This window comes from Muntiacus reevesi, chromosome 2 (assembly GCF_963930625.1).
Source record: "Muntiacus reevesi chromosome 2, mMunRee1.1, whole genome shotgun sequence".
Taxonomy (NCBI): domain Eukaryota; kingdom Metazoa; phylum Chordata; class Mammalia; order Artiodactyla; family Cervidae; genus Muntiacus; species Muntiacus reevesi.
This window is the reverse complement of record NC_089250.1, coordinates 180,086,739-180,110,157: the sequence shown is the minus strand read 5'-3', so window position 1 is coordinate 180,110,157 and position 23,419 is coordinate 180,086,739. Positions and strand designations below refer to the sequence as shown.

The 23,419-nt window shown below is 64.2% G+C and overlaps 3 protein-coding genes across 3 annotated transcripts; 2 read left to right on the top strand and 1 right to left on the bottom strand.

The window, feature by feature from the left end:
* Nucleotides 1-162: 162 nt before the first annotated feature.
* Nucleotides 163-8,147, bottom strand: CHTF18 (chromosome transmission fidelity factor 18). Its single transcript, XM_065920230.1, has 22 exons — nt 7,999-8,147; nt 7,588-7,782; nt 7,359-7,509; nt 7,056-7,224; nt 6,611-6,703; nt 6,474-6,526; nt 6,192-6,336; nt 5,688-5,897; nt 5,087-5,184; nt 4,689-4,812; nt 4,452-4,603; nt 4,224-4,317; nt 3,888-3,986; nt 3,630-3,760; nt 3,237-3,408; nt 2,236-2,460; nt 2,006-2,155; nt 1,796-1,926; nt 1,006-1,150; nt 790-903; nt 412-469; nt 163-338 (listed from the first exon to the last, which is right to left on the bottom strand). The coding sequence occupies exons 1-22, from the start codon at nt 8,087-8,089 to the stop codon at nt 202-204; spliced, it is 2,937 nt and encodes a 978-aa protein (XP_065776302.1). The 5' UTR covers nt 8,090-8,147; the 3' UTR covers nt 163-201.
* A 233-nt stretch (nt 8,148-8,380) lies between these two features.
* On the top strand, nt 8,381-11,528 carry RPUSD1 (RNA pseudouridine synthase domain containing 1). The gene is made up of 6 exons (XM_065920229.1): nt 8,381-8,518; nt 9,054-9,240; nt 9,315-9,438; nt 9,570-9,672; nt 9,826-9,927; nt 10,357-11,528. The coding sequence occupies exons 2-6, from the start codon at nt 9,059-9,061 to the stop codon at nt 10,770-10,772; spliced, it is 927 nt and encodes a 308-aa protein (XP_065776301.1). The 5' UTR covers nt 8,381-8,518; nt 9,054-9,058; the 3' UTR covers nt 10,773-11,528.
* A 3,385-nt stretch (nt 11,529-14,913) lies between these two features.
* Nucleotides 14,914-23,261, top strand: LOC136157341 (mesothelin-like protein). Its single transcript, XM_065919260.1, has 17 exons — nt 14,914-14,953; nt 15,761-15,985; nt 16,837-16,957; nt 18,001-18,121; nt 18,654-18,739; nt 18,855-18,981; nt 19,054-19,244; nt 19,497-19,587; nt 19,800-19,941; nt 20,291-20,478; nt 20,556-20,711; nt 20,788-20,915; nt 21,722-21,852; nt 21,936-22,030; nt 22,233-22,488; nt 22,869-23,037; nt 23,114-23,261. The coding sequence occupies exons 1-17, from the start codon at nt 14,914-14,916 to the stop codon at nt 23,259-23,261; spliced, it is 2,415 nt and encodes an 804-aa protein (XP_065775332.1).
* The last annotated feature ends 158 nt before the right edge of the window (nt 23,262-23,419 follow it).

Genomic DNA, 23,419 nt, shown 5'->3' with positions numbered 1-23,419 from the left:
TGTACACTTTCTAGGAGAGAGAAAGCCAACACCTAGGTAGCCGGTGTGTATCAGGGGATGTCTGGTGCAGTCCAGGGTGTCTGGCGTGACCTCAGAGTGTCCAACATGGACTAGGGTGTCTGGCATAGGCCCTGGGGACGTCCAGCGTGGGTCGGGGTTTCCAGCATAGGCCGCCCAGGCCCCAGGGGCTCGCTATGCCCCCTAGAGCAGGTCCCTGATGTACAGGCTGCGCCGCACGGCATTGGAGACGCCCTCCTTGAAGCGGAACCACACGTCGCTCCTGCCCACCGCGGTGCCCATGCGCCGCTCGGCCGTGTCAGTCTCAGGGGCCTCGTGCCCTGCGGGGGCCACACAGTCGTTCCTCCACCTGACTCCGGCCAGTCCCTCCACCACCCACCCCTCCACACACACCTGCGCTCGGGGCTGCTGCTCTCTTGACAACCACACGACCGAAGAAGTCCCTCTCGGGCTGAAGGAGACAGGCTGGTCAGGTTCATGGGGACTGAGCCCTAGCCAACTAGCCCTACCTGGGGGGAGGGCCCGGAGGCCACGGCCCCTCCCGCTGAGCCTCTCTGTATGCGCCCTCCACCACGCTCACACTCACCTCCTCCCTGACAAGGTCAGGAGGTGCCAGCACCCTGCCTAGGTGGGAACCGGGCCCAGGCGGAGCCATCATGCTGAGCAGCAGGGAGCTGGACTCCAGGACTTAAAACCAGCCCACGCCAAAGTTGCCTTCCCAGGCCCCCCAGTCACGCCCCCACGGCCTCCCACCGACAGGTCAGCCCCTACCTGTTCCTCCAGGGCAGCTCTCTTCAGGATACACTCCAGCCGCTGCTTGTGGTCGCACGGGGCAGATGGCTGCACCTCCTTCTCCCCCGTGCCCCCCAGGGGACCCCCATCCACCTGCAAGAAGTCACAGACAGTGACAGTTGACTGGGCAGGACCATGGCAGGGCTCGTGTCCACTCCGAGGGCCCTGCTCTGCCCAGGGCCTGGGGAAGCTCACCTGGGAGCCATCTCTGGCCCGAGCTGAGGCCTCCACCCGCCGCATCTTCTCCACTTCCACCTCACGGGCAATGAGCTGCTTGGCCTGGTAGGTGAGGGGCTTACGGGCGGGCAGCTCAGGAAAGCGGCAAACCTCCTCCACGTTCCTGCTCTTGGGGTGAGCGGGGCAGGGCAGGCCCCATGACACCCAGTCAGCAGGGACAGGCCACGAGCTACTTAGCACCTCTGACCCCACCTTGCAGACGCAAAAGTGCAGGACGGGGTCCAGGCCTGGCCCTGCTGTGCCTCAGCTCCACAGTAGCAGGGGCATTCTCACCCTGAGCCTCAGTTTCCCCACCACACGTGGGCAGGAGGAGGGCTGCCCAGGGAGGAACTGACACCACATCACAGGGCCCGGGCTCAGGCTGGGCTGAGCGCATGGGAACGAGCATCGTTACCGCCCAAGGCCTGCATCCAGCCCCCACTGGTGCCAGCGCTCCACCCCACAACCCTCTCAGGACAGAGGAGTGGAGCCCTGGGGAGCTCGAGGGCCCTCTGGGGGCAGCTCCTGGGGGCACTGAGGGACTCCGCAGTACACCTCCGGCCCCAGGGTCAGCCCCAGTGGGGGCTCCACTGCACAGTCACATTCGGGCAAGGAATGAGCTAGAACTAACTCCCCCAGCCTCCAACAGGAGAACTGAGGCTCACACCATGCCTTCAGACTCTGGCTGAGCAGTCGCTGTGGCACCTGGAGCCCAGCGCCCCGGCCTCCTGCCCCCAGCACCCCCAGCCCAGGCGCTGCGCAGACTCACGGCTCCAGCCTGTAGACGTACTGCCCGTCGGGTGTGCGGTCCTGGCGGTAGGTGAGGCTGTAGGCGAGCATGGTGCCCACCAGGCTGGCCAGCTGCTGCTTCTCCCGGGCACTGTACAGCTGTGTGCTCACCTGTGGGCCAGCAGGGCACTGAGCATAGGCAGGTCCCACCCGCCCCAGGAAGCACGACCCTTCCAGGCCAGGCACTCACTGGGCGCAGCTTGGGCGTGAGGATGTCCAGGAGCAGACAGAGGGTGTCTAGGATGAGCGCCTGCGGTGCAGCCCGGCTGCGGGTGGCTGGCGTGATGCCCGACACCAGGGTCTGGATCAGGTTCTGTGTCTGGTTCATGCGATTCTGGGCCTGGGGTGGAGGGTGGACCAGGACCGAGTCACCCAGGACCCCGGGCTAGACCCTGGCCCTGGGCAGGGCACAAGCCGTACCTCCTGCTGACTGCTGGGGAAGGCGATCCGTGGCACGTGACTGGAAGCAAAGAGCAGGTGGAAGGCCGGGAGCAGGAAGGGCAGGTAGCGCATCAGCTGGAAGCTCTGGCCGTGGAGGGCAGCCCGGCCCAGCAGGTCGTCGAAGGCCAGCCAGTCGAGGGCCGTGCACACGGCACCCAGGCTGGAGTCCCGCAGCCTCAGCCGCAGGAAGTTGTCAAACAGGCCCTGCAGGCAGGTGGACGGGCCAGTCCCTGAGGCCCTCCAGTCACATGGCACCCACCCACAGCACAAGCGCCACCCTGGGGGACCTTCTCCTCCCATCAGCCTGTGAGCCCTAGCGAGTGGCCCCAGGGCCAAGAGGGGGCCAGAAAGGCCTAGCCTGCTGCCCCCACTCATCTGACCCAGACCCGAGACATGTGAGAAAAAAGCCCCCAGTCACCCCCTAAAGGAGAGGGAAGCTCTGTCCACCAGGGTCAAGGGCACAGAGCCCCCGTGCATGTTGCACGTGGGAGTCCCTCCCCTCCAGCCACCACGCTGCCCTCCACACAGTGGTTTTCCGGATTTGCAAGGATCCCCAGCTGCTAATCCAAAGCTGCTTAGCCAAGGAGGCGGCTTACACAGGCTTCCCGGGGGTGGAGGTAGGGCGACCTGCCACCTGCTCTCCACCCCACCTGCACCCATGTCCCCGTTCCCACAGCTCACATCTGGAATCCAGCCCCACTGCCACTGCTGGGCCCTTTAGATACTTCCCCAAGAGCAGACATAGAGATCCCACCGTTCCCCGCCAGCCGTCCCCTCCTGGCACAGTCAGTCCTTCCTCCTGCCTGACCCTGCTCCCTCTCAGAGGCCTCCCAAACACCGGGTCCACCCGGTTCTCCTCGAGCTCAGCACCACTGAAGCATGCGAGCCCCAGTCAGTTGCTGGTTGGGGTCGAAAAACGCTGCCAGAACCAGGCTTCCCGCCCCCCAACCCCCACGAGACTGGAGGTGGAGCACGGTTACCTGGACCACCTTGTCGTGCTCGCCTGCAGATGCGGCTATGTGCAAGATGTGGTAGAAACGCTGCGCGGCTGCAGTCAGGGGTGTCTCAGCAGCGAGGGGCCCCGAGCCTGAGAGCCGGTCCCCAAGCAGGAGCATGTGGGTGGGCAGGGTTGGGTCCTGACCCATGCGGCGCCTGCAGGGGCAGCTGAGGCTGGAGTGGAGCCCCCGCCCCATCACCCAGACCCAGCCCTATCCACCCTCATCCTCTCGGCAGCACCGACTTGTGCATGTTTAGGGCACCCTGAGGTCTTGCAGGAGGGTAGGGCGCCACGGCTCCGTCAGCAAAAGCAGAGCTAGCTGGCTTCCCAGGGTGAGGGTACCGTGGACCTTCCAGGCCAAGGCTGGACTGCCTACCTCTGGGCCCGGGGCAGCTGGAAGACCTCCTGCCACACGGAAAAGAGCCCCTTGCGCTGATCCTTCAGGCCAATGCGCATGCTCTGAATGGCCTGAACGCTCAGCTCCCGCTGGCCCCGCCTGTGCAGGAACTAGACATGGGGTCAGGGAGGGTGAGGATGGCTGACCCTCACTCCAGCAGGAAATGGACACAGGGGAGGCGTGGAGAGGGCGCTGGCCGCCCCTGTCTTCCGCCCCCGCACCATACCACCTGCCCACCTGCAGGATGTTGATGCAGGCGCGGATGTCATTGTCTGTTTTCTCGCAGAGGGCTGCCAGCACCCCGGGGTCGGCCCGCATGCCCCGCCGCAGGGAGATCTGCAGAGAGGTGGGAGGATGGGTGTCCCCTGAGCCCTGCCCTGTAGCCACTGCCTCCCTAGAAACAGCTCCTGTCTGACGGGGAGCAAAGGCCGAAGAGCCCTGCGGAAGGAGCTCGGTTGTGCCTTGGAACCACCCACAACCAGAGAACAAACTGGATCAGGACCTCCACCCAATGTCCTAGGAGCAGTTGGCGGGCCACGGGAGGATGGCGGAGGGAGGGCAACCCTCACAGACCTCCTGGAGCCGCTGCGTGAGCCTGGAGGGCAGCGTGGGTGGGAAGTGGAGCAGGAGGGCCTGCTGCTTCAGCTGCCGCAGAGAGGGCACAAACCTGCGGAACCAGGGCATGCACAGTGAGCCCCGCCTGGCCAGGGCGCTGCCTGAGTCCAGCAGCGAGAGAAGCGAGGGACAAGCGTCCCAGCGGAGACCTTGCCCCCCGACAGAGGTCCCACGCCCCCTACTCACGGGTCGTTGCAGATGCAGATAATGGGCCTCATCAGGAGACCCCCCTCTGCCCGGCGCCGCCGCCCCCCACCTGTGGGCACAGAGGGGCCCCCTGGCTCTGCCTGTTGTGGGCCCTTGCGGTCCAAGACACTCAGGAGAACATTGATGGCGGCCTGGGGGGACATGCAGATGGTAGTGAGTCATAGTCCCCCACTGCAGGAGGACCAGCCCACCTGCTGGCCTACCCAGGAGGCCCACCGTGGGGGCCCCATCGATCTCGTCAATGACCAGGCAGTTGGGTCTCCCACCAGAACCCAGGACGGACTCCATCTGCGTGGCCGCCTCGATGCGCGAGCGGAAGGCTTCAGGGCTGCGGTCATCACTGGAACCAGAAGGCCCAGGAGCAAATGTCAGGGCAGTCAGTGTCCCCAGCCGGACGGTCCCCCAGGGCAGAGCCACCACGCCTACCACTCAAAGATACTACACAAAGCCACCCCCTGACACCACGCCAAGTCCCAGGAGCCCTGAGATGTGTGGACCATGCCACCGCCATGCACCTGAGACACCAGTCCCCACCTCCAAACCAGGCATTTAGGGCTGTGTCCCAGTCGCCAGACGCGTTAGGACAGAGGGAGGCCCGGCCTTCCCCCACTCACCTCGCATTCATCTCCACCACACAGTACCCAGCATGCCGCGCAATCACGTGGGCCAGGGTGGTCTTGCCCAGCCCTGGGGACCCACACAGCAGTGCCACCTGCAGCCAAGGCAGGAGAAAATGCGCTGCAACCTGCCCCGCCTCACAGACTTTGGGAGTCCCTGGCCCAACTGCCAGAGACAAAATCCCATCCCACAAAGTGCGGTGTCAGAGGATGTTGCCCTGCCCTACCCCTATCACCAAAGGAGAACAAGTCCCTGCCTGCTCGTGGCGCAAATAGAGAGTAAAGCCTCATGTCAGTTGAGTGACATTGAGACCTGACAGACACAGCTATTACTGACATGACTGACGCCTGAAACCCACCCGCATTCCACTGTAATCACTATGGGAAAGTGTAGGGCCCTTCAAGTCCTGCTGCCTTTGTCTAAGTAATTAGAAGACTCAGTCCCAGCTCAAATTGCTGACACTCCACACCAAGACACTGACATCATCACAGCCTCGGGGGCAGTAAATGTGCCTCATGGCCCGCAGAGGCTGCAAAGGCACCAGCCACCCAGAATACAGCCATTGGACATGTGTGCTGCACAGTCAGGTGCACTCACCTTCTGCCGGGGCCGCCCACTTGGGTCCAGTTCAGCCTCCAGCATCTCCTCGAGCGCTTGTTCATGGCTTTTCCACTTGCTGGAAGCTGTGGTCTCCTTGCCACCACGGGCTGGTTCCACACCGGGCCTAGGCTTCCGGGCAGGCTTCTCTCGGCCAAACACCACTAGGTCCCACAGCTTCAGCCACTTGAGAAGGCAGCGGTTAGTGAACTGAAAGAAGAGAGGCCTGGCCTGAGGGGGTTTTCCTCATGCCTGCCCCTCATGTCAGCCTACTCTTAAAAGCCCAGAGACACATGCAGGGACGCTGAGGCTGAGTGACCAGTGAAAGGCCCAAACTGGCCTCAGTTTCTCCATCTACCAACACAATCCAACAAAGCTAATCAAATCCTTCCCATAAATCCTGACACCCCTGTGGACTGGCAACACAAGGACCTGCTAGGCCCTGAGTTCTTTTCTCTCAGCAACAAAGAAGCCAGTCACACTTGAGCAAAAACAAGGCCTCACGTCATCACTGAGCAGCTCCGTGTAGCGCTGGGGTGCAAACTCATCCACCCAGAGGCAATGCTGGGAGGCGTCCTGGCTGTCGGCTGGCTCCTCCTCAGGCGCCCCTGAGGGCTGAGTCTCCTCCTCCATCTCCTGTGACCTGAGACTGGAGAGCATTGTGCCCTGAGCCGCTGGGCCTTAACCCCATGCAGGGACTACCCCCTGCATGCACTGGAATGCACTCTAGGGGTCAGCAGTTCAAGGACTAGTGAGGATCCCGGGGTGGAGAGGCCACCGTGTCACCTGCATAGCGTGTCCGAGAGCCGCTGGGCCTCTTCCAGCAGTCGCTGCCGCCGCTGTGCAAATTAGATCAAAACAGCTCAGCCGCCAGTCACCCTGGAGCCACCCCTCCCCTCCCAGAAAACCCCAGCAGCCCCCACCTCGCTGTCGACCTTCTCCTTCAGGGAGGCAAAAGGCACGCCCAGCAGGTCCAGCTGGCCACGGCCACACCACTGGGTGTCACGGAAAGGGCTCTGTGGGGGAAAATGGGCATCAGTCACTCCCTTCTAGTTATGGGGTTGCCACAGCTCCCTCCCAGCGGTGCTCAGGGATCCATGTGGCATTCCCTAGCACCCACAGCCACAAGGAGCCTCTTCTCGCCACAGACCCCAAGGGGTCACTGGGATGGCAGCAGATCTAAGGAGGAGGGTGAAGGAAAAGGTAGAAAAAAGAGGAGAAAAGGGGGAGAAAAGATGGAGGAGGAGGAGAAAGAAGGTGGCCCTCCTGAATGCAAGACCAGAGGCAGGGTGGACCTCTAGAAGGGTGCCCGGAGTCTGAGTGGGCATATGATGTCCATGTACCGGCTCGTGACTGCACGGCACCCACCTGCACCCCAGTGCCCACTGGGTCAGCCCGAAGCACCAGAAAGGCCCGGTCGCCACCCGTGGAGGTCACATTAACATAGTCTTCCAAGACTGGGGGCCGCCGCAAGACAGGATTGTGGGTGGCCAGCGAGGCCTGAGTGAGACCCGCATCAGCCCCGGCGTCTAAGGGCCTGGGAGGGAACCACAATTGTGGGATCCTCAGGGAAGAGCCATGGACCCAGACCTGCCCCAGGCCCCAAGACCTTGTTGGAGGAATGGCATCCTTCCAAGGCCCCCAGAGATGCCTCTGCCCCAAGTTACACACCCCTCGCCCCACAGCTCATCAGGTATCTCAGGACTTGGTGGGGGAGTGATGTCCAGAGTCGGGGAGTCAGGAGGCGTCATCTCTTCCATCTCTTCCGACCTAAAGTTCAGTCTCCTGACAGCCTGCAGCCTGGACCGTTTGATTTGGGGAGCTGGGGAGACATGGAAGGAATAGAGGGCCTTCCCCAGCCTTGCACCCCACCCCTATGCTCTGGGCCCCAAAAACGTACTAGGGGGCAGGTATCTGTCCCCCTGGATGTCAGAAGCCAGCTGCCTCTTTCTGACACTGCCCTTGCTGCTCCTTGGAGGTCCGCCTGGAGAGCAGTGAATGGCAGTCTCCCCTCCAGCAATGGCCTCCTCGAACGTCAGGCGGGGCCGACCCACAGTGGGTCGGGGATCCCTGGAAGGCGATAGGGCGGCTGTCCCTGCGGAAGGAAGGCCCACAGCAGTCATCCGGAGCAGCTCGTCTGCACACACAGCCACAGCCCTCGCGGCCAGCGCCGCTGCAGGGCCCTGCTCTCTGCAAGGGGGTTGCGGCCTCGCCCCTGCGCGGCCCTCGGAGCAGCCCTCCTGGACTCCCCGGGAGGGCCAGGCTTCCGTCAAGCTACCTGGGACGAGGCCGCGGCGATGCCCCCGCCTACCTTCTAGCTCGGCCAGCACCTCGAGCTCGGCCGCGAACTGGTTGTCGAAATCGTCCTCGACGCCGTAGAGCTCTCGCTCGTAGTCCTCCATGGCTGCGGTCCTCACAGCTGCCCGCCTCGGGGACTCGGCTCCGAACCTCCCGCGCCCCGCGCGCCGCTCCCGCCCCCAGCGACCCGGCACCACCAATCAACAGCCGGCGTGCCCGGCGGCGCTCTCCATTGGCCAGGAGGAAGGGCGGGGAGTGGGCGGGGCTGCGCGCGCACGCTGGGCGGGGCCGAGTCCTGAAGCCAGAGGGGGAGCCGCGGGACCCGGCGGCCTCCATTGGTCAAATGGACCGCCCGTCCGTGCCGTGGGCGGGACGTGGGCGGGGCTGAGAGTGCAGGCCGGGCCCAGCCAGGCGCGCCTCTGTGGTCTGAGTTACTGCTCCGGGACCACTGGGCCACGAGGCGCAGGACACGAGTGCGGGAACCAGGGACAGGCCGCGGCATCGGAAGCCCGGACGGCGCAGCCCAGCTGCAGGTCGATCCCGGAGTGGGCAGGGGCACGGGAAGGATTTGCATCGGAAGTCCGCCGGGCACCCCTCTGCCGGTGTCCATGAGAGGAGGCGAGAGTTCCGCGGAGGGGAGCCAGAGCAGGGGGCGTCTCCGTGGGCGAGAGAGGGCCCCGTCTCCTGCTCTGTACCCGCCCCACTCAGGAAAAGGCCACTATCACGTGTGTGTGGCCCGCCTCGGGAAGAATCCGTGGGAGCAGGCTGGAGGGCAGGACTGCTTATCCCCCCAGGCCCGGGTCTGGGCAGGACCGCCCCACAGCCAGAGTTCAGGGCACCACTAGCTTGCCTGCTCCTGGCCAGAGCCCCCAACCAGTAGACGCCCTGCTCATCCCACTCAGAGGTTGGGAGTGCAGGCACACAGTCGGTCTACAAGCTTACCTGACAGCGTCAGTGGCTTCAGACTGACGGCCCTGGGGAGCAGGGGTGCTCAGGCCAGGTGGGCAGGGCTGTGATGCAGGTTGGGCAGCCAGTAACCCCGCTCCACGCACTTGCCCCCCATTGCAGCCACCATGGAGCCAGGCAGTGTGGAGAACCTGTGTGTCGTATACCGGAGCCGTGACTTCCTGGTGGTGAACAAGCACTGGGACGTGCGCATCGACAGCAAAGCCTGGCGGGAGACGCTGACCCTCCAGAAGCAGCTGCGGCACCGCTTCCCGGAGCTGGCCGACCCTGACACCTACTACGGGTTCAGGTACCCACAGTGGCCTCCACCGGGGGAGGGGGGGGACGCAGCCCCCAACCCAGTGAGTCTCTGCCCCATGCTAGGTTCTGCCACCAACTGGACTTCTCCACCAGCGGGGCACTCTGTGTGGCTCTGAACAAGGCGGCCGCAGGCAGTGCATACAGGTGCTTCAAGGACCGGCGAGTGACCAAGGCTTATCTGGCTCTGGTAAGGCCGGGCTGGTCCTTGGGGCAGGAGACTCCAGCCCTCCGTCCACGTTGGTAGGCTGTGGATCTCAGGTGGGCTTCCCAGCAGTGGCGGGTGACCCCATGAGCAGCATGTGACCCCCTACCTGGCAGGTGCGGGGGCACGTCCAGGAGAGCCGGATGACCATCAGCTACTCCATCGGCAAGAACAGCACAGAAGGCCGGACCCACACCATGTGCATTGAAGGCACACAGGGTACGGAGGACAGGAGGTGGGGGAGCCAGGGACACAGCCGTCCAGTGGGGACCCTGGATGAGCTGGGGCAACCGGGGCACGTGACCGGGCTGCGGTGGACTCAGCCCTGGAGCTGGCCCAGCCATCTCTCTGAGCTTGCCTCGCTCCCCTCAGGTTGTGAGAACCCAAAACCAAGCCTCACAGAGCTGGTGGTCCTGGAACACGGGCTGTATGCAGGCGACCCAGTCTCCAAAGTGCTGCTGCAGCCCCTCACAGGTGTGTCCCGAATGTGTGCCCAGGGTCCCTGCTCTCTGCTGACCATGTCCTGCCTCGGCCTCTCCCGGCACAGGGCACCAGTGTCCCCACCCTGCAGGGGAGGAACCTGCCCGGGAGCCCCCAGCATGCTGACCAGGCTCACTCCTGCCCCCCACGCAACCTCAGAGCCTACAGCTTCTTGCCCCATATGAGGTCTCTCTGGTCTGGGTTCTCAGCTGACTGGGTGCTGCTTTGGCCCTGCCCTCACCAGCAGCGTCCCAGAAGTCACTTATGTTTTGAGCTCTGACTTTGTGGCATGAAGCACAGGGAGGTCTGATGTCCTCAGGGGCTGCAAGAAGCTTCAAGGACAGCACTGAGCATGATATGAATGGGTTTGGGGTGGGCATGGGGTTGTACTCCCACCTGACTGGCCCCCTCTCCTCCCCAAAGGCCGGACGCACCAGCTGCGCGTGCACTGCAGCGCCCTCGGCCACCCCATCGTGGGGGACCTGACCTATGGCCAGGCCTCGAGCCAGGAGGACCAGCCGTTCCGTATGATGCTGCACGCTTTCTACCTGCGCATCCCCATGAGCGCTGAGTGCGTGGAGGTCTGCACGCCCGACCCCTTCGTGCCCTCCCTCGATGCCTGCTGGAGCCCTCATACCCAGCTGCAGCCGCTGGACGAGCTTGTCCAGGTCCTGCGGGCCGCCCCGGACCCTGACCCCTCAGAAGGAGGCCCTGGGCCCTGCAGCCCCTGCACGCCCCTGCCTGGGCCAGGCCGGCCCCCACCGCCCCCCGAGACAGAGGTGCAGCGGGCCTCCTGCCTGCAGTGGCTGTCGGAGTGGACACTGGAGCCAGACAACTGAGAGCATCATGCTAGGATGGGAACAGCAGGCTGGGACCCTGCAGGACCGGGCTGCTGGTCAGAGCCCTGGACAGTCCCTGCAGTGGCCAGGCCTGGAGCCGGGCAGCTGAGACCGCAGAGGACAGGGCTCTTAGGGCAGGACCCACGCGGGCCTTTGTCCCAACACCGCTCTCCAAACAGCCTCAGCAGCGCCTCCCTGGTTTTAGAGCCTCAGCTCCAGTGACTGACTTGAGACGTGATTGGGGTCACCTTGCAAGAGGCAAAGCCAGGACCTGGGCCAGCCTCAGGTGGGCTCCTTCTGGCCCCCCAGCCCACCCCCCAGAGCACCCTGCTGCATACTGCTCTGCTTGGACCTCTGTGCCCACCATCCCCAGCCTGGCTGGGTCCTCCGTCTGCAGACCTCGACACTCTGCCCCCTGCCCCCTGTGCCAGGCTGGTCCTACCTTGTGCCTTCGCTTCTGCCAGATTCTGGGCCCCCCCTACTCATATACTGAGCGTCTCATGTGGAGGTGGGTGTGAGCCACACATGTGCCATCAGCCCCCCAACCCCCACCACATGCCATTCCTGCAGGCCCACCCTGAGCACTGCCCCGTGGGGTCTTCCAGGCCCCTAGGTGCAGCCGCTGACTCCACCACCTGCCTGACAGTCCCCAGGCAGGACCTCTGCCGGAAGCAAGGGGAGCCAGGTAGTCTGTCCATCCCAACAACGCTGCCCAGCTGCAGCCCCAGCTGGGCTCTGAGGATGGAGAATAAATGCTCAGTGACAACATGCGAGTGGCCATGAATGTGCCTGATGTGGGGGCTTTGGGGGGGGGGGGGCCTGGTCCCCCACCCCCACCCCTGCACGGGGCAGACCTTTGCCCTAGGTCCCCAGCAGGAGCGAGGATGGACCCTGTGGTCCTGGCTGCTGACCTGCCCACCACCCCACATGCAGAGAACAGCCTGCAGCCCTGGGTGGGGGCTGGGCACAGAAGCTGGGTCAGCTGCATCCCTGGAGGACTCCCAGGCCCCCAGCCAAAAGCATCAGAGCATCCACCAGGGTTCCCCGTAGAGCTGCTGCCCAGAGTGCCAGCCTTGGGAATTCCAACATCTTAGAATGCCACAGGGCAGAGGATGGGGGCTGGGGGCACGTGCATGGGCCTCCAGGCAGTTAGCGGTCATGCACCACATCACTGTGCCCACTCAAGTGAGGCCCTTCCTCCCGGCTGACTAAGGCAGACAGGCCCCTTTGTGGGGCTCTGGGCTCAACCCACCTGTGATCACAGCGAGAACTCAGCCAGGGTGGAGCCAGAGGCAGCTGCCTGCCCGAAGGGTCTCTGCAGAGACCCTGCCCCTGCTCCCTGTGCCTCCATCCCCTCATCCCTAACAGCACTGGGGGGGTCCACAGGGCAACAACCTGCACAAACAGATGGCTACCGCGGCGGGCCAACGCCAGCCTCCATCAGCCTGGAGTGGGGTAGGATAGTCTCCCCTCCGCGCACTCCCAGCCCCTCTGTCCTCACCAAGGACGGCCCCTCCACCTCCCTCCCACTGCCTCCCCCCTCTGCCCTCCTCTCCCTGCCCACCTGCCACCCCCACCCTACTGTTTCCTCCCCTCCTCGGGCCCCTGCGGAGTCTCAGGGGCTGTGTGGGCCTGGCTGCCCTGAGCCCCTCACCCCCAGTGCAGGCTCCGCCCGCAGCCCCTGCTGGTGAGCGTCTGCGTGGAGGATGAAGGGTGGTCCCTGAAGGACTTGCCGCCAGCCCACCTAGCACAGGCTTCCGGCCCCTCCCCAGGCCCCCTTGTGGCCACACCCGCTACGCCTCCTGGACGCAGCTCAACCATCATGCCTGCTGCCGCCACAGGGGTCACTGCTGCTGCCCCCGGCCCCTCACAACCTGTCCCCCTGCAGTGGACTTTGAAAGTCTCCCGGACACACCCTGTTGCTTCCCAGCTGCTGGCACCTGCCAGAGGGTCTGGGCCTGCAGGGGCTGCAGCTGCGGCAGGACCATCCTGACAGCTTCCCTTGCAGGTGGCCTCCCTGCCCAGCTCAGGCCGGGCCACCCCACAGCACCCCAGGGAGTGGCCAGGTCTCTGTCCTTGTGCCCCAGCAACTGGGCACCGTGGGGCAGGTGAGGCTCCCTTTACGTCTCCCTGGAGCCCAGGTCCTGGACTCACAAGGGCGTTTCCCGTGCCAGGACAGAGAATCGTTTTTCTCCAGCCGGCCGGCACCACCGCTGTCCACCACCCTCAGATCCCAGGAAGCTGCTGGTGAGGCCAGGGGGCCAAAGTCTACCCCACCCCCTCCCTTCCGGAGCCAGGAATTTGCCCCCACCCCTGCCCTCACCACCCGCCACAGGGACGGGGGCACACAGCCACTGCCACATGCCAGGCTCCAAGCCTTGCTTCGTGCCGAGGGGCCTGGGAGGTCAGTCAGGCTGGGGCCTGGGGCCAACCCTGACTGCTGGGCAGCAGAGTGGGACCTACTGGTGGGGAGGGCCTGGGGGAAAGCCAAGGGCACACAGGACCCGCTGCAGAGCACAAGCCTGCTCAGGGACCAGGGGCTGAGCCTGCAGAGCAAGCGACAAGACAGATGGGAAAAGGGCTGGACTTGACAGACAGGCAGCCACAAAGGGCAATAAGGCAAGGTGGGAGGGTGGCAGGGCCCATGGGTGCCAGCTGCCCTGGAGATGCCCCATAGGCTAGCTTCTCTCCCTTGAGAGCCCCCCAGCCCCTCCGAGAGCCCCCAGGGCCAGATCTTGACCTGCTCCCTATGGGTAGCCTGCCCCCCACTACTGGCCCCTGGACTAAGACCTCAGAACCCAGACACGGGGTCCACCCGCCCATCTGCCCCCCACAACATACTGTGGGCAGCCCACAGCGGTCACACTCCAGGGGGCATGATGCTGGCAGCTCAGGAGCCCAACCCCGCCATTAGGGCCCAATCCTGCTCCCGCTCACCTGCTTGGCCAGGCGGGCCTCAGTCTCCCCATCTGTAAAGCGGGGTGGTGGGGCCAGATCCCATGAGCAGCACGTGGCAAAGCTGGGGACAGAAGGCCTGTCTATAGCCCAGCACTTGCTGTGTTGCTATGGTCATCTGTCCACCTGGGGCCTGGGGTGCCCTGGAGGCTGAGCCCACATAGGGCAGCGAGCATCTTCCTCCTGCACTCACTGGCCTGTAGGGAGCGTCCTCCACCCAGCCTGGGCTCTGGAGTAGGTGGAAACCCCATCACCAAGCGACGACTGAGCGCTTCAGAGCTGACCGGCCAGACTCCAGGGGTCAGTGCTGGGGCCCAGGGTGAGACTGCCCACCTCCCATGGGGTCCACCCCCTGAACTCCACCTTCTACAGACTCTAGGTGTCACTGTTGGGCCAGCTGGACAGGGACTCACTGGACAGCTTTCAGGAGGGACTGTCCCCACCGGCTTGGGTGCCCTCCAGCTGTCAATGCTGTGGCTGGCCTTCCAGGGGCCGGGGAGTGGCCCTCAGCTGTTCCTTCCAACCGTCAGTCCCCCAGGGTCAGTGTCTCGGCTTGTATGTGGCTGGCTCGATGAGCATGTGGTCCTGAGTGAGCTGGCCCTGCCAAGCGGGGGCAGATGTAGTGAAAGCTGGAGGCCGGGCACCAGGCATGTGTGACAGGCATGGCCCTCCCATCAAGGCTGCCTGCACACCCTCCCTGCCCCACAGCGCACACAGTGTGGACACACGTGGGAAGCTCTGCTCCAGTACCCACAGAACAGAAACACACCACACGTGTCACTCAACCCAGATACCACAGTGAGGCCATGTGTGCCTGAGATCCCTGCTGGAGACACACACGCACCTCCTGCACATGTATGCACGTAGATGTGTGTGCTCCTGGGGATACATAGACATGCATGTGTACTCACCCGTGGATGCGGGCACACACGTCAAGTGCAGGTGCACACATGTACAGATGCACACGCGACCCTCAGGGCACGATCATGGCTGAGCCAGGCCCCCCGCCAAGTGGGGAGGGATGTGTGCTGGACTGCCGCCAACCGTGAGCTAAGCCTGCTGCTCCCATGGGGCTGGGGAGCAGGTGCCCGCTGTGCCCGGGGCCCCCAGGGGCTGACGGGGCAGTGTCACCTGATATAGCCCCAGCCCCTCCCTACACATCTGCCCGGAGGGTGTTGCTGCCGGAATGGGTGACCGGCAGGGCAGGGTGCTGACGGGGCATGGAGGTGAGCAGAGACGTGGGCGCTCCCACCTCGCACCACCCCCGCGCTCTGAGGCTCAGTTGCAGGGGCTGACCCCGAGTGGGCTGGGACCCTGTGTCTGGAGTCTACAGCATCCCTGTGTCTGACACCTGCCGTCTGGACCCTGAGCAGCCTCCCTCCAGGACAGACGGCATTCTTAGTGCTCAGGTGAGGGGCAGGGAGGGGCGGGAGCCACCACCCAACGGACACACGGGGGCCCAGCTGTGAGTTGGGCCTCCTTGTGGCCCCGAGCAGGTAGCTGAGCCCCTCCGGGCCTCCATCTTGCCTCTCTGTGGGGTGGTTACCTCCCCATCTTCTTCATGCAGAGCCCAGAGGCCCGCAGGTGCCCCAAGCCGGCAGCCCATGCGTGGCCGTGGCCCAGGGACTGGCGATGTGGACCAGGCTCCCTGCCTCCGCCACCACTCCAGGCCTGTTTTGGCCTCCACCACGGCCAGGGCACCCAGCAGGCTGCAGCATGTGTTGTGCCCGCAGCCAGCTCTCACTGGGTGTCTGAGATCTGGGAGGGGAAGGGGGCTCCCTGGGAGCCGGGTGTGGGGCAAAGCTGGGCAGCACCAGGGCAGGTCGGGGCCACCAGGCTTCTCCCAGCTGCTGCAGGCACTCACTGGGTCTTGGATGTCCACCACCCACCCCGCTCCCCAGAGCTGTCGAGAGATTTGTTCATGGGAGACATGGCAGCCGAGCCCACGGGTCCCCTGAGCCTGATCTGCGATAAGAAAGGCCCTGGGATCTGGCCTGGCTCCCCCACAGCCCCACCACTCTCTTTTGTTCCAGAGACTCACTGTTTGTGGGTCGTGCCTGAGACACAGCTGCAGCCCAAGATTCGAGGTCCCCTGCCCCGTGTGACCCTGGGTGGTGACCTCCCCTCTGCAACCCTCTCCCCCAGCCTCACCACCTTCCGTCTCCTGTCCAGCTTGACCTGGACCCACTGCCTGCGACCCTGCTGCCTTCCTGCCAGGACGACCAGTGAGCACCACACAGCCATGGGCCCCAGAGCAGGTGAGACAACTCTCCCTCCCCATCTTGGGGGGCAGCGCCCACGGTTGGCTTCCGGGGGTGGCAGAACCACGCTCCCACCTCCTGAGCCTCTACCTGGGGTCCTGCCCTGGGCCCACCACTGGACATCAGGGGAGCAAAGGGGGCGGCACAGATGGGACACTGGGCCGTGGGGACAAGGTAGGGGCAAGGGGGCCACGGCTGGGAAAGACTGAGCAGCTGAGGACAGGAGGAGGTGGGCGCTGACCCCTGTCCCCTGCTTGGGGGTCTTGGGGCTCGGAGTATGAGGGCAGAACCACAGGGGTGGAGGGAGAAGGTGCACTCATGTGGACACTGCCGGGCCCGTGTGCAGGCCACCACATAGGTATGCACATCACATGCCACCAGCCACACACACACACACACTGTCACACGCATGTACACACTGCCACACACACGTGTACACATCGTCACACACGTGCGTGCACACCGCCACGCGTGTGTGTGCACACTGTCACAACCGTGTGTACACACCATCACACACGTGTGTACACTGCCTCACCAGTAGACACACGGATATACTGTGTGGTCACAAATGCCACCACAGACATGTACACCCCACCACACGTGTGGATAGATCACCACACAGGTACGAGGTACGCACGCGTATAACACCAGACAGTAGACATACTGCCTCACACGCCCACCTGGTCAGAGGTGCCCAGCACGCTCAGGGCTGGGCCAGCGCACAGATGCCCAGCTCCCCAGGTGGCACTCCCCAACGTCGGGGCGGTCACAAGTCCACCCGGGATGCAGGGCCCTGGCAGACCCACACGGGACGCCCCCATACATGCGTGTGGCCTGTTCTGTTCCAGGTGCCCTGGTGAACCCGGGCCTCGCCCTCCTGGTGTCACTCACTGCCCACTGCTCTCATCCCCAGGCCGAGGGCGCCTCCCAGGGAGGCCTGGACACCGGCAGGGCCGACCTGTGGGCCGGGTGAGTGCAGGCTCTGTGTCCACATCAGGTTTACTGCAGCAGATTCCCTGGGTGGGGGTGAGAAGAAGGGGCCACCTCCAGGGTCTGCTCACGACGCGCAGGCATGGCCAAGCAGGAGAGGCCTGGCCCTGCCAGCCCAGGTCACTCGCTGGAGACGGCTCTGGGCCTCTGGTGTCCTGCACCAGAGTCACACCCACATGGCTGGGACAGGCCCCCTCCTCGGCCTGGAGACAGTCACTTCCTGTGCTGAGGCCTCTCAGTTTCCTTCTCTCCACCCCGAGTCTGGCTGCCCTCTCAGGCCCCAAACTGAGACCCATCTAGGGGGTCCTCTGGTGGGGGTTGGAAGTCACTGGTCTGCCCCCATCAACGGACTGATCAACTGAACCACCAGGCAGGGATGCAGGCCAAGCTGGACCAGTCGGACCCTGGCTGTGGTCTCGTGAGACTTGACCCTTACAAGTCTTAGAGTCACACCACAAGGATGGCCTGGCTGTGGGCACCCAGCAGGTGCCCTCCAAACCCCTAGCCATCTTGGGGCCTCCAAGCCCTGAGCTCCAGAACTGGGCCCCTGGTACTGGGCCTCAGACCCAGAGCCTGGACAGGGGTCACTTTTTTTTTAATATTTATTATTTTTTAAAAATTTTATTTGGCTGTGCCGGGTCTCACTTGCAACATGCAGGATCGGATCTTCTGACTTCACTGAACACACAGGATCTTTAGTTGTGGCATATAAACCCTTGGTTGCAGCATACGGGACCTAGCTCCAACTAGGAATTGAACAGGAATCGAACCCGGGCCCCCTGTATTGGGAGTGTGGGGTCTCAGCCACTGGACCACCAGAGAAGTCTCTGGACAGGGGCTCCCTATAAGCCCTGCTCATAGCTTGGAGCCTTGGCACCACAAGGGTGCCCTCAGGGGGGCGTCCACACCTCCTGCATCTCTCGCCCTCACCCCAAGTTGAGGAGTCTGACCTCCATCCCGAAGGCTGCAGTCCACAGCCCCCACTCCCTCTGCCCCTCACCGTCCGCCTCCTTTCCACCCAGTGCCAGCGCCTCCCTCCTGCAAGGCTTCTGGTGCCAGCCGGCCAGCCAACTGTCCCGTGACCAACTTGCAGCTCTCATCCGGAGGATGGCAACGCAACACGTCCTCCTCAGAGCCTGGCAGGTCAGCGGCGGCCACCGCCAAGACTGCTTGGAGGTCGAGGGCAGGGGTGAACTCCCTGGAGAAGGGCCCCAGAGACAGGCAGGAAGGGAGGCGTCCCTAGCAGGGGGCCCAGGCAGCACAAGGCCAGGATTGTGGGGTCAGGATGCAGGGTAGTTCTCCTGGAGCGTGAGGGCCGCTGCACTGACAGTATTTTTATAAAATTAATATAAAATCAGTAATACATTTGAAATGACCTCAGGAGAACGGGACAAGATGTCCAGGCGGGGGTGGATTGGGTAAGTGGACCCTAAGGAAGCCACCATGGTGGGGAGGGGATCTTAGGCTGGTGTTCCCTGTCCTGAGGCCGGTTCTCACCTGGAGGTGGATGTAGGAATAGGAAGACGGGAAGTCAAGTGACAGAGAGCCGCCAGGCAGGAGGACACAGGACGGGGGCTGAGAGGTGGGCGGGGGCTCCAGGGAGGTCCCAGTCAGAGCAGAGGGCCCAGGAGAATCCAGACCACACAGCGAGTGACACGCCACCCGCCGTGCCCAGCTCAGCTGCCTGGCCAACCTGGCTGCCCGACAAGGCCTCCAGGGCGACTTCGAACTCCACCCCCCCGACCTGCTACTCTTCTACAAGTGAGTGCCCTTCCCACCCGGTACCCAGCCGTGTGGGCTGAGCACGCTCCCGGGGACACTGTCACTTGGAGGGCTCCCCGTTGGCCCTCCCAGTGGCCCCCCAACCTTTCCGCAGCCTGACGCAGGTGGAGGAAGCGGACTGTCGAGCCTTCATCCGCCGTGCTGCCCAGGGAGACACAAAGCTGCTGGCCAACCTGCCCAACCAGAGGGCCGCCCTGCAGCACAGGGCCCTGACCTGCCTGGTAGGTGCCGTGGGCCGGCCGGCCAGGTGACGGGCTGTGGGACCAAGCTCGTGCTGACCTGCTATTCCACAGGGAGGGCCCCAGCCAAGGCTCAGCGCCTCCGACCTGCTGCTCCTTGGGGTCCTGGTGTGTGACATGGACGCTTCCAGCATCGCGACTGCAGACCCCCATGTGCTGCAGAACCTGCAGCACTGTCCCCGGCTCACCGCTGCCCAGCAGGCTGCCCTCAACAGGCTGCTGGCCAGTGGCAGGACCGTCCTCGGGTGGGTGGGGGCCCCTCCCTCCTGCAGATGAGAGAAGAGGCAGCCTGGGGGTTGGTGTTCATAGCCCCACTGACCTCCAAGTCCAACCCAGCTCACACCCCACCCTGACCCTGCAGCCCACGGGGTACCCAGAGGCCTGGGGTGGGAGCGTCCGCTGTGCAAGCCCTGGAAACAGCACCCGGGGAGGGCAAGCTGCCTGAGGGGGTCCGGGCGCTGCTCAGGACCCAACTCAGAGCCCCATTTGCACACCAGGCCCCCTGGCTCCTGGAACCTGGAGGGGCTGCAGGCTCTGGGACCCCTGGCCTCATACATCAGCCCTGGGCTGTGGATGCAGCTGCAGGAGGTAGGACAATGCCCCAGGTGGGGTGATGGGGGGAAAGGGGGATCCAGCCAAACTTCCACCAGCCTGTCCAGCCCTATGGGCTGGCCTGCAGCCACTCTGATACCCAAGTGGTGTCCCCAGTTGCTCCCCGTCATGGAGTTTCTGTCTGAGGGGAAGGGGAAGGGAACAGGTGGCCCTCCCCAGGGTGTGGACTCTCCAGGCCCGCCCGCCAGGCCGTGGGCCTGGACTTCTTCCGCAGCATAGTGGCCGCATGCCGGGCAGGACAGCTCAGGCAGCGTGATGCCAGGCGCTTTGTTACCAACTTCCTCGAGGCCAAGTCCAAGGCAGTGTCCTCACCGTCCAAGCGGGACACAGGTCAGTGTGGCCACCATGGTCTGGGGATGCTGCATCCCCCTCTGCTCAGGTTCCTCATCCTGCAGTGGGGGCCCCAGAGGCACAGCACCCTCTGCCTGGACCTCCTGAGCTTGGCCAGGGCCTGCATCCCGGCCGGGGGAAGTGGTCAGTGTCTGGTGGGGCTGGTTTGGGCATTGAGATCAAGGTCAGGGTTGACTCAGCCTGGTCTCGGCCAAGTTTTCAGCTAGGAGTCAAGCTTGGAAAGAGTCAAGGTTAGGAGTGAGGTGTGGCCCAAAGTCAGCAGTGGTGGCCAGCTCAGGCAGAGGGTGACCAGCCGGGTCCTAAACACCCACACCCCACCGTACCACAGGGAGACCCTGCGTCCGTGGCAACATCACTGCGGCCACCCTGCACGACGACCTCTTCCTGGTGCGCTACGACTGCGGGCAGCTCGAGTCCTGTCTGGGCAGCCGCGTACTCAGGGCCAACCTGGACCCCTTGCTGCAGCACCCGCTGCCCGCCGAGTGCCAGCAAGTCGTCAAAGCTAAGCTAGCTAGGGTGTGCCAGAACCCAGCGGTGGGAGGGGGTGGGGGGTAAGCCGTGTGGCCTGACCACCACCTGCCGCCCACCTGCAGGTCTACCCGGGCGGAGTCCCTGAGGAGCAGCTGCGGCTCATCCCCTCGCTGGCCTACCTCTACTCCCTCTCGGAGATTGGCCAGTGGCACATCACATCTAAGGACACGGTCATGACCCTGCTGGCCCCAGACGGGGCCCTGGAGAACCAGACCGAGGTGAGAGTGGGTGGGGGTGTGGTGGGTGGGAGACCCTCGCTGACCCTGGCCTTGCTGACCCCAACCTTGCCTGCAGGCCATCCTGCAGAAGTTCCTAGACCACAATGGCACCATCACTGGTGCGCTGCTCGTGGCCATTGGGGGCTCTCGCCTCTGCTGGATGAGCCCCCAGCAGATCCAGGCCATCCGGCCCTCAGAGTTCCGGTGAGCCCCCCTCAGAGTTCCGGTGAGCCCCCGTCAGAGTTCCCGCCCCCACCTCCCGCTTCCACTCCTCAGCCAAGGCAGGCTCAGGTGGGGGCCCAGATCAGGCCATCCGAGGTCACCAGCTTCCCATGGCTGCAGTGACAAAGGTTTACAAGCAGAGGGACTGAAAGCAACAGAATCATGTCCTCTCACAGTCTGGAGGCCGGAAATCTGAAATCCAGGTGTCAGCAGGGCCGTGCTCGCTGTGAGACCTGAAGGGGCGGCTCCTTCCTCCTCTCCCAGCTTCGGGGAACCCATCACCCCGTCTCTGCCTCCCTGTGCATACATTCCCTTCTTCAGACACCAGTCATTAATTTAGGGTCCACCTAAGTCAGTGTGTGCCAACTCATTGGAAAAAACCCTGATGCTGGGAAAGGTTGAGGGCAGAAGAAGGGGACGACAGAGGATGAGATGGTTGGATGGCATCACCGACTTGATGGACATGAGTCTGAGCAAACTCTGGGAGATGGTGAAGGACAGGGTAGCCTGGTGTGCTGCAGTCCATGGGGTTGCCAAGAGTCCAACACGACTCAGAGACTGAAGAACTAAGTCAGGGTGACCGCCTCTTAATCTGATTACGTGTACAAACAGGAAAGACCCTATCTCCAAATCAGGTCACACTGTGAGGTTCTTGGTGCACCTGCGTCCACACTACGGAGCCCAGTACCGAGGGCAAGGGGAAAGCCGTGGTTTGGGATGACAGGGCGGGACCGGTGACCCAGGTGGAGGGCCCCTGGCCTGCCCACGAGCCGCGCCCCCTCCCCCAGGCTGGCCGGGGCCCTGGACATCTCCTCCTGCCCTCAGACCCGCAAGAACGTGCTCTTTGACAAGGCCCGCGAGGCCTTCGCCAGCGCCAGCACCACGGACACCTACTACCGCTTCATGCGCCCCTATCTCGGTGAGACCCGGCCGGCGTGGGGCCCGCCTCCCAGAAGCCCCGCCCCCTCGAGGCCCCGCCCCTCACCGCTGCCACGCCCCTAGGCGGTGCCCCCGTGGAGGAGCTGCGGCACCTGGCCCAGGCTAACGTCTCCATGGACATCGACACCTTCACCAACCTGAACCCCCGAGTGCTGCAGGTGGGTGGGGGCTGCCCGTCATGGGGAGTCGGGGAGCCTTAGGTCACGGTCTGCAGGCCCCAACACCCCAAAGTCTGAGGTGTGCAGAGAGTGGGGCCCCAGGTCACTTCAAGGCGTTTCGCAGGGTCTTACCACGCCCGCCGCCTCCGGCCAAGCACTGACCCCGCCCTTTCCCTCTTCCACCCCTCACTGCCCCCCGCAGAGCCTGAGCTTGGGCAACGTGACGACGCTGCTGGGTCCGAACGTGGGGGACTTGCAGAAGGCTCGGAGCCACCCTATCATCAGCTCCTGGCTCCGCAGCCTCAATCGGTCAGCCCTGAGCGAGCTGGGCCTGGACACGGGCCCCACCGGCCCCACCAGCTCTGCCCACTCGACCACTGGGACGCCCAGCACCACCCTCTGGACGCGCCATCAAGTCCCCACCTCAGAAGGGCCTGGGAGCACCGCCCCCAGCTCGGGTACCCTGCACCCACCCTCCTCCCCCAACCCCGACACCACTCCCGGCTTCTCCTCTTGCGCCCCATCTCATTCTCTGATGGCGACGCTTCCCATCTGCCTCCTTGGGCCACACATGGGTGACACTGACTTAGCCCTGCATTGCCTGCTGAGTTAGTGAAGACACGGTCACCTCCCCAGACCTGCTGAGCAGCAGAAAGTGGAGGATGGGGCAGCTCTGAGGTCCCCGTCGGGACCCAGAAAAGCGGCCCTACTTGGGGGTCCTCACTGCTCTTCCCCACCCTCAGGGATGGTGGGAGGTGTGGGCCCAGAGCCTGGGACGCAGGGCAGCCTGGGAGCTCCCAGCTGGACTGAAGGTGCTCTCTCCGTGTCCTACCTGCAGGCAGCCCACCAGCCCACCTGGGGTACCTGCCCCTGGCTATGGCCCTGCCTGCAGGCCTCCTATGGCTGCTCTATGGAGGCACGCCAAGGCTCAGCTGGGGCCACCCGCAGGGGATCTGCAGCATGGTGGAGGACTGCACTGCCCCAGCTCCACATGCAGGAGAACAGGGGTTGGCACGTGGAGCTGGACGCCTGCCTAGACCAAGATGCAGGCGCCAGGGGACCTGGCCACATCCCCCATCCTAGGGGCCTGAAGGGCCAGTCCCTACCTACGCCCAGCTCCCAGGACCTGGAGCCAGAGGGAGGGCCTGGGCCTGGGGTCACTGCCCCAGCCAGTGAGGAAGACGCTGCCCCTGTGCTCAGGCTTCTTCTGTGGACTGACTTGGCCAACTGACTGAATAAAGAACAAGCTGATCTTCCCGCCTGTGTCCCTTTGCTCTGGGCCTGAGGAGGGACAGAGCCCCTCTCAGCTGGGATCAGGACTCCAACCTGCCATCTCCTGGGGCAGTTGTGTCACCAGAAGCCACCTGGAGCATTGGCCTGGACTAGGGG

Excerpts from the sequence above, each read along its gene's own strand:
- CHTF18 (XM_065920230.1), bottom strand. The coding sequence starts at position 8,089 with ATGGAGGACTACGAGCGAGAGCTCTACGGCGTCGAGGACGATTTCGAC. Across the intron at positions 7,225-7,358 it reads GATGAGCTGTGGGGCGAGGG|GCCCTTAGACGCCGGGGCTG; the intron begins GTGTGTAACTTG and ends GTTCCCTCCCAG. Across the intron at positions 6,527-6,610 it reads AGGAGAAGGTCGACAGCGAG|CGGCGGCAGCGACTGCTGGA; the intron begins GTGGGGGCTGCT and ends TAATTTGCACAG.
- RPUSD1 (XM_065920229.1), top strand. The coding sequence starts at position 9,059 with ATGGAGCCAGGCAGTGTGGAGAACCTGTGTGTCGTATACCGGAGCCGT. Across the intron at positions 9,241-9,314 it reads GACACCTACTACGGGTTCAG|GTTCTGCCACCAACTGGACT; the intron begins GTACCCACAGTG and ends GCCCCATGCTAG. Across the intron at positions 9,928-10,356 it reads GCTGCTGCAGCCCCTCACAG|GCCGGACGCACCAGCTGCGC; the intron begins GTGTGTCCCGAA and ends TCCTCCCCAAAG.
- LOC136157341 (XM_065919260.1), top strand. The coding sequence starts at position 14,914 with ATGGGTGACCGGCAGGGCAGGGTGCTGACGGGGCATGGAG. Across the intron at positions 18,982-19,053 it reads ACAGGGCCCTGACCTGCCTG|GGAGGGCCCCAGCCAAGGCT; the intron begins GTAGGTGCCGTG and ends GCTATTCCACAG. Across the intron at positions 19,942-20,290 it reads ACCGTCCAAGCGGGACACAG|GGAGACCCTGCGTCCGTGGC; the intron begins GTCAGTGTGGCC and ends ACCGTACCACAG.